This window comes from Cardiocondyla obscurior, linkage group LG03 (assembly GCF_019399895.1).
Source record: "Cardiocondyla obscurior isolate alpha-2009 linkage group LG03, Cobs3.1, whole genome shotgun sequence".
In the NCBI taxonomy this organism is placed as follows: domain Eukaryota; kingdom Metazoa; phylum Arthropoda; class Insecta; order Hymenoptera; family Formicidae; genus Cardiocondyla; species Cardiocondyla obscurior.
The window spans coordinates 5748706-5762080 of NC_091866.1; the positions used below are offsets into that span (position 1 = coordinate 5748706).

A 13375-nucleotide genomic window follows, 5' to 3' on the forward strand; every position below is an offset into this window, starting at 1 on the left:
AGATCGTTTCATCGGCGGATTCGCATCAGCAAGTTCGACGGAGAACGAGCGGAACGTTTCGCGACTCGCGCGAACTTGGCATGGTAGAAGAACGTACGTAAGTTAGGTACGTCTTGCCAAAAATAGCGAACGAAGTCGGGCTGCTAGGTGAAGCGAGAGAGGTTTTTGCGTCGCGTGCAACGGGAAATCCCGTTGAGGGTGCGCCGAATCGTGCAAATCATCACCGACGTTAAGTTATTTATTTTCACGAGAGAAAAATCGAAAAAGCCTTGAAAAACATGTAAAAATTATTTTAGTCTATTTCGAGATTAGGACTTACGGCTCGACAAGTCCCAAATGCGGCCTAATCGTCTTGGAAATATTTTGCCGTGCAAAAATTAAAATCGAGAAAGAGGTAAAATGTATGAAGGACTATAGATTAAACTTAATCTGCCTTATGGAGATATAGTTGGCGAGATACGTAAAGCGCCATAATCGGACTGGGGATGCCATCTCTCGTGTTTCTCCAACACTCCCAGCACCATTTTTTATTTACCGTCGGCTAAGCGGCTGATTCAGACGCGCGCATCGTCCACTTGATCAAACAATTCAACTTGGATTTTGCTAATCTCATCTTATCTTATCTTATCTTCGCGAAAATTGAAAACAATTTCAATACTTTTTTTGCCAGCTGCCAAGTAACATTTAAATTGCAGTCTTCGCTCAAGTGCGCAAATATTTCTTGCAATTAACGTGAGTCACGTAAAAATTAATTTATTATAAATCATATAATTGCCAACGAATTACATTTTTCAATTTTAAGCAAACTTAAATATTTTTACTTAACTTATTGAAATAAATATTTAAAACGTTGATACGAAAAAGAAAAATTAAAGAATTAAGAAATCTCGTCGAGGTTTTTCGGACAAGCTCGGAATTTTCTGCGAACAATTTAAAACTCGATTAACTTACGAGATGAATTTAATTTTAAGTTCGTTACGGTTACGGCAACGTGAAGCAATGATTTGTGTCGATCGATATCGACCGTCGCTTCTCATTTTGCAAACATTCGTAAATAATCGAGGATCGTTTTCCGGGCGAGGTGGGAGAGTGACGTGTCCGCAGCTACTTGTTCACCCACGTGCGCTTACATAATATTCTCGCTAAAAATATGATGGCAATAGAAGCGATAAACAGAAATGCGGGATCTCGGATCAGTATTTGTCGGTGCCCGGACGCGAGAGCAGCGATCAGAAACGAGGCAGGAAGTACGCGAGTCGTTTTCTGGGCCGCGATGAACCCTTTTGCGAATTCGCGACGCGACGCGACGGCGACGTTTAACGCAATGAATTATAAAGAAATAAATTATTCATCGTGCAACGTGAGGTCGTTTCTTTGGAATATATTCCGGGCTTGTCCTCGAATCGAGTGCGAGCAAAGCGACTGCGAATTAAGGGCTCGCTGCGTGAGTCGGTTGTCAATCGACGTCCGTTTGCCGGAAAACAAACGGATTATTTTAGTCGCGATGACGCGCGGCGGCGACTTATTAATCGCGGCTTGCATCAACCGGGAGATGAGGTCGTGCGCGCACTAGTATCGGCTCGTAATTTTGCCTGTTAAACGGCGACGGTCCATAGTTCACAGTTGGGAACTACTGTGCCGTGACCTCATCGACCGCGTTGGATCTCGGCGATTTTTCCACTCTGCCTTATCATATTTATTCCTTCACGGAATGCCTCCACGTCGAAATATATATCGCAAAAAAAAGTGCAGAAACGTACGTTACGTGCAAAAAAAAAAGACGTAACGAAGGTGACAAACATTGGAGGTTTATTTTTTTTTTTTTCTTTTTTTTTTACTTTTATACTTAATTTTTCGTCAGCATTTAAAGTGTTTTTTCGTCGGTATTTGTTAAAGTTTTTCAAGTCTCCTCCTCCAACTTCTCGGCAGCTTCGAAAGTCGTTCCCGAATCTCGCAATTGGTATCCGCGACTAATTGAACCGGTTTTAATTAACCTCTTTGCACCGCAGGGCAACCGTTCGTATTCGCGCGGGTCGTCCGGACCCCAGGTGGCGTGACACTTTGGATCGAACATTACCCGTCGTCATCGGAGGACGCGTCCTCCCCTGGCCCGGCGCCCTCTCCTCCTCGCTGCAGTCCGCACCCGCAGTAAGCGACTCACGATCTCGTGTGTCATCGTCCGCCCGCGCAGCACCACCGTCGAACCGAGCTGCGTCGTCCTCGTGGAGCGGAAGGAAGTGACCGACGAGGGACCCGAGGTCGAGAGAAAGGGCGTAGGGAGGGTGGCCCAACATGTCACACGCACGGCTACGGAACGCCGTGCTCGGCTGGCCGTCGCCGAGGACGTCGGCGGTAGCGAGACAGAGTGCCGGTGGCAGTGGCGGCGGGGCGATGCTCGGCCGAGGGGTAGGGATGGCGGACGCGCCGGTGTCCTCCGTGTCGACGCTACTCCAGCCGGTTATTCCGTTTCGCGGTATGGCGGCGGCGGCGGCGGCAGCGGCGTCGGCGGCGAGTCCGCGCGGCAAGGTCCTCACCGAGGACAACGTTTTCGTCAATCTGCGCAAGATGGAATACGCCGTACGTGGGCCGTTACTCATCCGAGCTCTGGAGATCGAAAAGGAACTGCAAAAGGTAAAATTAAAATAATTATCGCTCTCTCTCCGGGAAATCCTCGCTGGGTGCGTAATAAAAAAGAAAGTAAAAAAATTAGGTACAGAAGAACGAGCGAAGAGAAGGGTTAGGCCCGACGGCAGACTTGCGTCTACAAAATTGTCACGATAAAGCGCCAAATCAAGCGTCAAGCTCAGAAGCCAGAAGGGAGAGAAATAATCGCTAACTGGAACTCTAACTAACGCAGCTCGATAAGGACCGTTTACTTCGATATTGCACTTAATTCCCCGCGAGCGAGAGATAAGATAAGAACCTAAGTTGCAAGGGAAAAGAAAATGAATAGCGCCGTCAAGAGGTAAAAAAAAAAAAAAAATATATATATATATATATTATTTTTAAAAGAATTTCAAAGTAAATGAGAAAACATGACTGATAGGAAAAAAAAGATATTAAAATTACAATACTTGTAAAGCTTTTGTTCATAGTTACTATTACGATGTTTTAATTTGGTTTGAAATATGAATTTAGAATTAAAAAAAGAAAGAGATTAAAGAGAGAACTAGTGATTTATCTATTCTAAAAGTAGGCCGCATGCTCAACTAAATAGCATACGAAAAGAATTTGAAAAATAAACTTTTAGGAAAGTAAGCAGGCAAATAAAATTACGTGCGTTAATTGTTATCCGATTTATCTCTTTACCTAAAATTAAGTGTGCCTTTTAATTCATCTCACCCATGTGCGAACAGTAAAATAATATGAGCAGCGTAAAACGGTTGAATCGAATCAATCATTTCATTTCATTTATCGAATAAGCATCGTTGTTATAAAAATTGTTTCTCTAGCAATAAATAACGAAATGGAGCCACAATGTGCGTTATCTGAGAAATTAATGCCCGAGCGTACGATAAGACGTATCAGCGGGCAAAAGATTAGCCTGGCACATATTATCCTATTACCGTTGTAATTGGTTTTCAGGAATTCGCATTGCCGCGAGCAAGAACGTAACGAGGCCCGCTGTTATCCACGAACGAACAACTTTCAATTTCTCTATTTCGGCACTTGGAAATTTTAGGCCGCCCACATACGGTAGCCTCTTTATCAAGGCACGTTATCTCACCCGGAAAATGATTACGCAATTGATAACAAAACGCATCCAGGGAACAAGTATTTCAAGCTAGTGTTCGAAATTAATACCCTCCTTTGGAAATATGGATTTAGATCACACGACTTCGCTTTCATTCATTTCTGGAATTTGAGAAAAACTTTTTGTTCGCTTTCACACGAAGAGATATGTGATCAAAATAGGACTGCTAATCTCTCGCGAATGCGAACGACCGGTTTGTCGCGGAAAAAAAGACCCCCGCTAAATAATTAATATATTACCATGCGTGCGCGTTCTCGCGTCCATTTAGCACATAATTGCGTAACGTTCGTTGATGACGTAGTTTACGGTACAAAGTTTGTCTAGTTTAAAAGGATAAAATTGTCTCCTTTAAGAGCGAGAGAGGCCAACGAAAAATCCAAGATATTTTATTTAAAACCATTTCTTTTTGCAGGGCGTTGAAAAACCTTTTAAGGAAGTCATCAGAGCAAACGTGGGCGATGCCCACGCAATGGGCCAGCAACCCATTACGTTTCTGCGGCAGGTGCTCACTTTGACAGTCTCCCCAAATTTGCTCAACGATCCAAGTTATCCGGAGGATGCAAAGGCACGCGCCCGCAAGGTCTTGGGTGGCTGCAAGGGCGGCAGCGTGGGCTCGTACTCGGAATCAGCTGGGATTGAATGTGTTCGCAAAGACGTTGCTCAATACATTCAGGACCGCGACGGTGGTATCCCCTGCGACTATAACAACGTTATTCTTTCAAACGGTGCTTCCGATGGTATCAAGGTGCGCAAATTTTTAAATAAAAAATTTTCTTTTTTTTAATGCAAGTTTTACAATTCTTTTTATTTTATTTATTTTTTGTTTATTTTTTACAATTTTATGTTCTTTCTTTCCAGTCGTTCTTGAAACTGTTCAACGAAATTATCAACGATAAACCATCCGGTATCCTGATTCCGATTCCACAGTATCCTCTATATTCTGCAACTTTGGCAGAGTTTGGTCTCGCTCAGATTGGATATTATTTGGATGAGGATAACAAGTGGTCGCTAGAGATCAGCGAGCTGGAACGAGCATTAGCAAAAGCCAAAGGAACGTGCAATCCTCGAGTGCTGGTAGTAATCAATCCTGGTAATCCAACTGGTCAAGTATTGACTCGCAAAAACATCGAAGATGTCATCCGCTTTGCTCATAAACATCACCTGTTCTTATTGGCCGACGAGGTTTATCAGGATAACGTGTACGACAAGGACAGTTCATTTCATTCCTTCAAAAAAGTCATGACGGAGATGGGCGAGCCATATTCGAAAATGGAATTGGCATCGTTCATGTCCATTTCAAAAGGTACGTTGTCGAAATTAATTGGAATATTACGTTCAGATATTTCTTAAAAAAAATCTGAAAAATATTTGCTGAAACATTTTATTTTTAGGATACATGGGCGAATGCGGGATTCGCGGCGGTTATGGCGAGATCATTAACATGGATCCGGAAGTGATGAAAGTTTTGTTGAAGTCAATTTCAGCGATGCTGTGTCCTACCGTACTCGGTCAGGTCGTAATGGACGTTGTAGTGAATCCACCGCGACCGAACGAGCCATCGTACGAGCATTTCCAGAAGGAGAAGAAGGAAACCCTACGTTCCTTAGCAGAAAGATCGCAGCTTGTCGTCGATACCCTCAATAGTATTCCAGGATATAAGGTAACTATCTTTTCGCGGACAAGATGAACAAAAATGCTTAATCACTTTTATAATGTTTCTCCCGTACCCCCCTTTTTTTTTTAGGCAAATCCCCCGATGGGCGCAATGTATGTATTTCCACGCTTTGAAATTCCATCGAAAGCAGTCGAAGCGGCAGCAGCAAAGGGGCAAGAACCGGATGTTTTTTACGCGTTCAAATTATTAGAGAGTACTGGAATCTGCGTGATCCCAGGTTCGGGCTTCGGGCAGAAACCAGGTACGTTCCATTTCCGGACCACGATACTGCCGCAAAAAGACAAAATCAAAACGATGCTCGGAGCATTAAAGCAATTCCATATCAAGTTCCTTAAGGAATACAGTTAAACGATATATTTCTTTTTGGAAAATTAAAATTATACATAGAAATAGAAATTAATAACGAATGACCGCCTGTGCATATGAGGCTGTGCATATTCGACGTAAGGACTAATTTCCAGTCCGAACGTGCATCACAAGCGTGGATTATTTTTATTACGATAAATAATTCATTATTAAGAAACGGTTATCACATATATGACGTTGTTATTGAGTTGTGTAGAAATCGTTACAAATTGTGTATGTAAATGTAATGTGGAAATGTAAATCATTGAAAAATACTTGTAAATATCCAGTTATCGTTGTGACAATAACGATCGATACCATGTAATAGTCAACAAGAGAAAGATTGAATATTGTTGCAGCCAGGCTATTTTTCTACGCAATTCCTTATTTTTCAACTTTCGTAAATTTAATTTACCGTATGCGCTTTGTGTGAAACTCGATTCACCCCACGCTAAAAGTCGCGTAAACCAGCCGCCGTCGCCGCAGCAAACGCCTATATCTGTCTTTCAGGGTACAGGTAAATATATGATGCGACAGAGTTTGAAAGATTAAATTAATGATAAGTACTAAATAAAATAAAATAAAAATAAAAATCGATTTGGTTTCAATTAAAAAAAGAAAAAAAAAATACAGATGCTTTTAAGATATAATTGAAATTAAATACGTTACGGAATAAATTAAAATTGATTAAGAAAGTTGAGTGAGAAAGAAACATTGAAATGATTTTTTCAACATCATATAAATTTATCAAGTGTAACTATTTTTTTTTCTCTAACAATACGCACATACACATTCTATATCGCTATTTACAACATTCGTTAAACAAATCAGAGATCTACAGCGAGCCTTTCTATCTCTTCAACGAAGAATTTCATGTCGGCCTCCGTTAGCCCCGAGTTTTGCAGCACCAATCTAAAAAAGTTGGGCATATCTCTCAACGTTTGATATGTAATCAGCATTGTTCCAGCCCGCACCATACGTTCTTTTATCACTGGTGCAACCTGCAAAAGAATTTCATTAAAATAAAATCAAGATTCATGAAGAACGTCAAAATAGAAATAAATTAAAAGCACATTAGTCAACAATGTGGGTTATTATTTTACGCCAAAGCATCATCGGGTTAGGAAACGCGTTTAATTAAGTAAAATGGAGTATTGTAAACCTTATGGAGCGTCTGATCAAGTTCCCGGCCGACTAGATATCTTTTTGACGGCGGGACGTAACGGAAGCAAACGTTGGTGCACTCCGGTTCGACGAGCAAACGCCAGCCGTCGCGTGCTCTGATAAAATCAGCAAAGTAGCGCGAGAGGGCGAACACTCGGTCGACGTGGGCCTCGAGACCACGCGTGCCCTTTGCCTTCCACATGTACCAGAACTTGAGAACGTCAGCGCGACGGCCACACTGCACGTGCCGGTCGCCGCAATCGAACGATGCGTCGTAGAACTTGTCGTTTTGGAAGAGATAGCTTGCCCCGCAACCGTGAGCTGCTTGCAACAAACCTGAAAAGAAAATTAAAAAATAGAAAAAAAAAATTATCTTGAGTTAAATAAAGAAAGAGATACGAGTATGAAAAATGAAAGCATAATTATAAGAGACCTTTGTGACGGAGCAGCAAGGTGGAGCATTGCTGTGGCGCGGCAAGCATCTTGTGAGGATTCCAGGTAACGGAATCAGCAAGCTGGATACCGTCCAGGAGGCCGCTGTACGTTTTGGAAACGAGTGCACCTCCACCCCACGCAGCATCTACGTGCAACCAGAGCTTGTGTTTCTTACAAACTTCCGCGATCTCTCTAAGAGGATCGAATGCGCCTATCACAGTGGTACCCGCAGTAGCAGATACCATAAGCGGCACGCCACCTTCCTCGATGGCTCGGGCGATCTGAGCCTCCAGGTCGGAGACTATCATCTTGCCGCGGGAGTCGACTTTGGCCAGGTACACGTTATCGTAGCCGATGCCTTGAAACGCAGCGAGCTTCTTCACGGAATAGTGCGCGTCCTCTGACGTAAACACCACTAGCCGGGGCATCTGTGACAATCCGGACTGTTTCAGGTTTGGATATCTAAAGTTCACAAATATTCGTTTTACTCTCGTTTGATTCTAAGCGACGGCAACGATAAATTCATTAAAGAAAATATTATACAAGATAACGGATCCTTTAGTAATATACCTTGAAAAGTAAATAATCACCTATGGTGACGCGCCAGGTTGATGGCGTATCCGTTCGCCATCGAACCACCAGGGCAGAAAAGCCCTTCGCCGGTTTGCCAGCCGATAATGGCGCGCATCTCCCGCAGCACGTCTTCCTCCATCAGGGAGAACACCGGGGACACCTCGTACGTATAAACCGATGGATTGAGGGCGTCGGTCAGCCACTGGCCCAAAAGTCCGTAAGGATCCAGGCTCGAGAAGAGCTGGTTCACAAAATACGGATGGCCCGTTTTCACGCTGTACTTGATGATATCACACGTCAGTCTCAGCAACTCTTCGTGGCTGACACCCTCCGTCGTCAACGAGAGGTCGATCACAGAGCGCAGATCGTAAGGATCTACCCATTCGACTACGCGATCCTCTCCGGAAGTAGACTATAAACGTACAGAGGTATACGTATATAATTATTAAATATTAATGTACCACTCTTTATCTCTTATAGATAAATGTGAATTATCTTTTAATTTCAAAAATATTAGTACAACTAGGAAAACTTGTTGTATGACATTTCGCAATAGACTTGCATTGAATTCTTAGTTTCTTGCAATTTAATTTTAACTTTGGAAAATGTTGAAAGGCAAATAGCTTTTGAATTATGTTAAATACTTAATCACCGTAATACATAACTCGGAAACTATTAGCGACGTAACGCTGTGCGTTTTTGTAAAATTAAATCTATCGTTTAATCGTAAATCTTACTTTATTAGCAGTTTAAGTAAACGGTAAATGTCTAAATTAAATTTAAAAAAAAAAAAAAAAAAGTTTATAGAGATTAAGGAAAGTTGAGCATAAATTCTTTAAGGAATTAATCAGCAAATTTTGCCGAATATGGACAAACACGTTTCTCAAATGCATGAGACAATGTGTAATCTCTAAGAATTGCGTTTTTTTTTTTCTCGGCACGTGTCCCTGGTCGAGCGTTTATTTGCGATTTGCGTCTAATTGCGGGAGTACGGTATGATAATGAAATCAGTGCTGGCGATTTAATTACCGACAAGTCGCTTGCTGGGACTGCAATCTGCTAATACCACTATTATTTTCTCTAAACAATATAAATTCCGCGAATCTGTGATGAATGGAATACCATTAACGTAAAAACGCAACGTTAATCATGCGGAATTCGCGGTAATTAAGTATCTATACCGACTATTAACTATTTACGCTCGTTAAGGATAAAAAAGAAAAAAAAAAAGAATCTAATGCTCAGAAACTGTATTTCCTATCGTTGCGAAATAGCGCGTACGCAATCCCGCTTTTGGTATCGCTGCAAGATTAATGATAACGTGATAGGATTCATCCAAGTAGATAGCGTTCTCTATAGAGAGGGATATGCGGACTTGAAGTAGATGGAACAGAATAGAATATCTTTCCATTGTTGTTAGATGCAGCCCAGATGTGCATAAATAGATAAAAAGATATTTTCTACATATCAATTGAGAATAAAAATTTAATTTTGTCTAAATATATAACTTGATAAATTAATAAATAGCACAAACGTAGAACGAAATAACATTCTATTCTGTTCTGTTTTATAAAATCTTTTTTCCTTTCGGTGCAGGCAACTTGTTTTCAATTATTGAAAATTTAATTCATTCAACAAGTTGGTGTGGAAATTCCGTTAAAAATATTTAATGTACATTCGTAAAATTAATCCTGCTTTATTTAATAAGGATTATTTTTAATCGGAAAGAAAATGAGAATACGATTCTCTTTAAATTTTGTTTTCTCACCTGGAACACTGCGCGCTGCAAGACGAGCTCGAAGAAGTCTCTGAAGAGCTTCTCGTGAGCGTCTCTGCGCGGCATGCTGCGGAAGTCGTCTCTATCTTTCTCCATCCTGCCGTTAATGAGGAACGAAAGATCTGCCTGCGGATGTTCTTCGGTCATCTTCCGTCGAGATGGACCGGCCGCCCCGAGCTCTATCCGCGTCGACGCGCGGTTGTTGGCGAGATCCTCGTTGGTGGGCATAGCAGTCAGGCTTGGCTGGTGGTCTGGACCCACGGCGACGACAGTTTCCTTTATACGTATTAACGCCGAGTGCGTCAACCAAGGACATCTCCCTCCAATGTCCTCCGACTCTTTCCCGTCCCCCAACATTTTTGCTCGCGTCCCGCCTTCCTTCCTTCCTCTCCGCTTACGTCGACGGGAGCACCTCGATTTGGAATTTAGAGTATTTGGCTCGGAAATTCCCAGGAAAGGGCCGTCGAATGTCACCGGTGATTTCATCCCACCTGGCCAAATGGAGCGCCGGTGAAAACCGATGAAAGGAACCGATGTGTGCCGTGACTCATTCGGAAAAATCTGCCCGAGTTATCCAAGAACAAACGCCACCTGAAAGTTATTAATGAGTATCCCTAGCGGCCAATCTACGGGTAATTACTTGCGAGTTAATTGAGTATTAAATATTCATTTAAATACGTCGGTGGAAGGACGTGCGACGATATTGCGATCTCCTGTGACCGTGACGGGGGAAAAGTGGAATTGCAAGGAGCCTTCGAACCGCGTTAAACGCTTCTCCCGCGTGTTACAAAATAATTACAAAATAACAATGGTACGTTCGCATTTTTGTTTAACGAACGTCGTCCCCGTTTCACATGCACCGAAGGACGTCATTATTGTATATCAATTGTAAAAGTCGCGGGTATTTCGCCAAGGCGGTTACAGGGACAATTAGAACTTTTCCTCCGACAACGAAGGAGGAAAGTTTACCTTCCTTTTGGCTTTTCCCGTCGCTGACTCGCGTTCTCTTCTTTGACGTCACTTTCATCCGCAACACTTGGGTTTCTTCTAAAACGTCGAAAATTATACATATATTACGTACATATATTTCGCATGAATCTCTATCGCAGAACGCGTGACCTCGATTTCATTCGCCAACTCCACGATCCACGAGGTATTTTCATTTTGTATCGGCAAACCTCTGTCTCCTACTGTAAGTAAAAAATATATATGTATATGCAAGTTAATTTTTTAACACTTTTTTCTCTCTATATTGGTAATGATTAAGTGAAAAATTGTCAGAGCTTTCGTCATTAATATGAAATGACAGCCGTTTCAAATTCGTTAAAAAAAATCTCATAATTGGGCAAAACCCAGACTCGGGCTTTATTTCGGTGTTATCGTAGAAAAGGAGAGAAAACGTTTATTATTATGCGGTAATCAGCGTATCTACGGCTACATCGATAAACACAGATAGAGACTGAATCGTCCGCGAAATTGGATTTTGTTTTTATCGATAAGAAAAATCGCTGTCGTATGCGTGGGGTACAGAAATTAATCCTCTTGTCCCATCAGGAAGTTTAAGCAGAACGTGTAATATACGTATATACGTTTCATATCGCTTTGACGTAGATTCCAACTTGACACGCTTCGCATTTCTTTCGATCAATTGATTAAACTTGCAACAAATTCGACATATGCATATAAAAGATGCAGTACATACCCAGCTAACAGACCTACGTCAAAATGACGTCAGAGATTGTTCAGAAAATGACCAAAAATGACCAATGGAATCACGTCAAAATGACGGACAAATGACGTATTAATGTCACAGACCGATCACGACATTTTGAGACGTTAAAAAGACGTAATTTTCTAACCGTTTATTTTACTTTGTAGTAACGTATTAGTGACGTTTTAATAATTTATGAGGAATAGAAAGAGAAAACAAAATATTGTCATTATAAAAAATATTTATTTTTTAATGTGTAATAATATACTTACGTACATTTCTCGTAAGTATAATAACATTTTTGTTTATATAATTATAATAAAATAAATTTTATTATTTTATGTATCACACATATTAATAATTACATGTATGCCTAATGTAAAAAAATTAATTTTTATGTTAAAAACAGAAAAAGTATAATTATATTTGAAAAACTAACAAAAATAAAATATGTTTCATACAAAAGTTTTGGTATTTATTGTTCATTATTCAAACTATGAATTATTGGCAACGAAACGAACGAGGTATTGTTATACGAATATACAATGCATTTACTAAAAAAAAATAGTATGAAGTGGCCAAACTTTAAGCGAAGATAAGTTTCTGATAACAAAAATATTTAAATTTGATGATTTGCATGGATAAAAATATAAATCTAAATATTCGAGAAATTGTTTTCCAATAATATAAATTTTATCTTTTGTTGTAACTATATTATGTATTTGAATTACTATCTTTCTTTTTTCAACGCTACAATAAGAATTTGAAATATTGTATGAATGAACTGTCAAAGTTATATTGTTAAAGTATATTTTTTTAAACTGTTTTTTCCAACTATAAAGCTTTGAGTTTATGAGAGGACTTAGCGCATGTTCATGTTTTATTTTTTCTATATTATTTCAAGGTAAATTTGTATTACAAATAGTTAGTTCTGCAAGACGATTTTGAATTTGTTGAAGAATGTTTGTTGGAGATTTTATTAACTTTTTAAGATGACCTAAATATGATTCAAAAGCAAATGCTGAAAAGTTATCCAAAGAACCAAATATATTAACATCGTCACATAAATGAGATAACATATAAAAATTAAAAACAAAAAACTCTAAGCCATATAAATTTTTACAGTGTTTTAGAAAAACATTTATTAAATTATGAACAAAAGAAATTCCAAAAGCTTGTATATGGATATCTGATAATAATATAGAAATAATGAAATAAAGTAACAAAAAATTTTCATAAACAGCAATATCTAACATGTTTTGTAATACAAAAGGTCCTATGTACAACAGAAATGACCTAAATTCTGTGGCTTTCCAATATGATAGATCATTTAATGAACGATTAAATTTAATTGGAATGTGAATTCTTAAATTAATCATGCGAACAGAAATAATACTTACAATATTTTGAGATAATCGGAATTGTAAGGGATCTCCAAGCCAAGATTTGATTAGTTTTTTTATAATACCCAAGCAAATATTATGCATATAATCAATTGGAAAAGATGTAATTAAATTAAGGGGTAACATCTACTAGGAAATTTTTTTTTGGCTATTTTTTTTTATTGCCTTAAATGATTTATTGAAGTGTCAAGAATGATGTCTAAAAAGAATTATTGCTCTAATAATTTTTTAAGTCCTCTAAAAATTCGATTTTCTGAAGCGCCGCGCGCCGCTCCGAGCGCGCCAAATCGACAAAATTGATTTTGGAGTACGTTTCACCTTTAAACTCGTTATCGGTAGTGTGTTATAGCAAATTTTTTTTAAGAAGACTTACAGATGTCACTGCTTGAGATCTAATGTGGGGAATGATTAAGCAGGTTTCAAATTTTTATCTGCGTACCCACCCTTTTGTTTGTTTTCGAGACGCATGCATCTCGCATCTTGTCTTCAAAAAGACAGTAACCGTCGTTTGGATCACTTGTGAAAGCAAATTTTGTGA

At 39.7% G+C, this 13375-nt stretch overlaps 2 protein-coding genes across 2 annotated transcripts; one reads left to right on the forward strand and one right to left on the reverse strand.

The window, feature by feature from the left end:
- Positions 1 to 1180: 1180 nt before the first annotated feature.
- Positions 1181 to 6132, forward strand: LOC139101412 (alanine aminotransferase 1). The gene is made up of 6 exons (XM_070654542.1): positions 1181 to 1247; positions 2010 to 2631; positions 4167 to 4499; positions 4613 to 5057; positions 5146 to 5414; positions 5499 to 6132. The coding sequence occupies exons 2-6, from the start codon at positions 2293 to 2295 to the stop codon at positions 5775 to 5777; spliced, it is 1665 nt and encodes a 554-aa protein (XP_070510643.1). The 5' UTR covers positions 1181 to 1247; positions 2010 to 2292; the 3' UTR covers positions 5778 to 6132.
- Positions 6133 to 6142: 10 nt separating this feature from the next.
- Black (glutamate decarboxylase-like protein black) lies at positions 6143 to 9999 on the reverse strand. The gene is made up of 5 exons (XM_070654543.1): positions 9715 to 9999; positions 7964 to 8358; positions 7372 to 7835; positions 6937 to 7274; positions 6143 to 6775 (listed from the first exon to the last, which is right to left on the reverse strand). The coding sequence occupies exons 1-5, from the start codon at positions 9949 to 9951 to the stop codon at positions 6602 to 6604; spliced, it is 1608 nt and encodes a 535-aa protein (XP_070510644.1). The 5' UTR covers positions 9952 to 9999; the 3' UTR covers positions 6143 to 6601.
- Positions 10000 to 13375: the final 3376 nt, after the last annotated feature.

Bases quoted from the DNA above. Each gene is read 5' to 3' on its own strand.
- LOC139101412 (XM_070654542.1), top strand. From the start codon at position 2,293: ATGTCACACGCACGGCTACGGAACGCCGTGCTCGGCTGGCCGTCGCCG. The intron at 4,500-4,612 runs GTGCGCAAATTT...CTTTCTTTCCAG, and splicing joins GTGCTTCCGATGGTATCAAG to TCGTTCTTGAAACTGTTCAA. The intron at 5,058-5,145 runs GTACGTTGTCGA...TTTTATTTTTAG, and splicing joins GTTCATGTCCATTTCAAAAG to GATACATGGGCGAATGCGGG.
- Black (XM_070654543.1), bottom strand. From the start codon at position 9,951: ATGCCCACCAACGAGGATCTCGCCAACAACCGCGCGTCGACGCGGATA. The intron at 7,275-7,371 runs GTCTCTTATAAT...TTTTCTTTTCAG, and splicing joins CTTGCTGCTCCGTCACAAAG to GTTTGTTGCAAGCAGCTCAC. The intron at 6,776-6,936 runs GTTTACAATACT...ATTCTTTTGCAG, and splicing joins TTGATCAGACGCTCCATAAG to GTTGCACCAGTGATAAAAGA.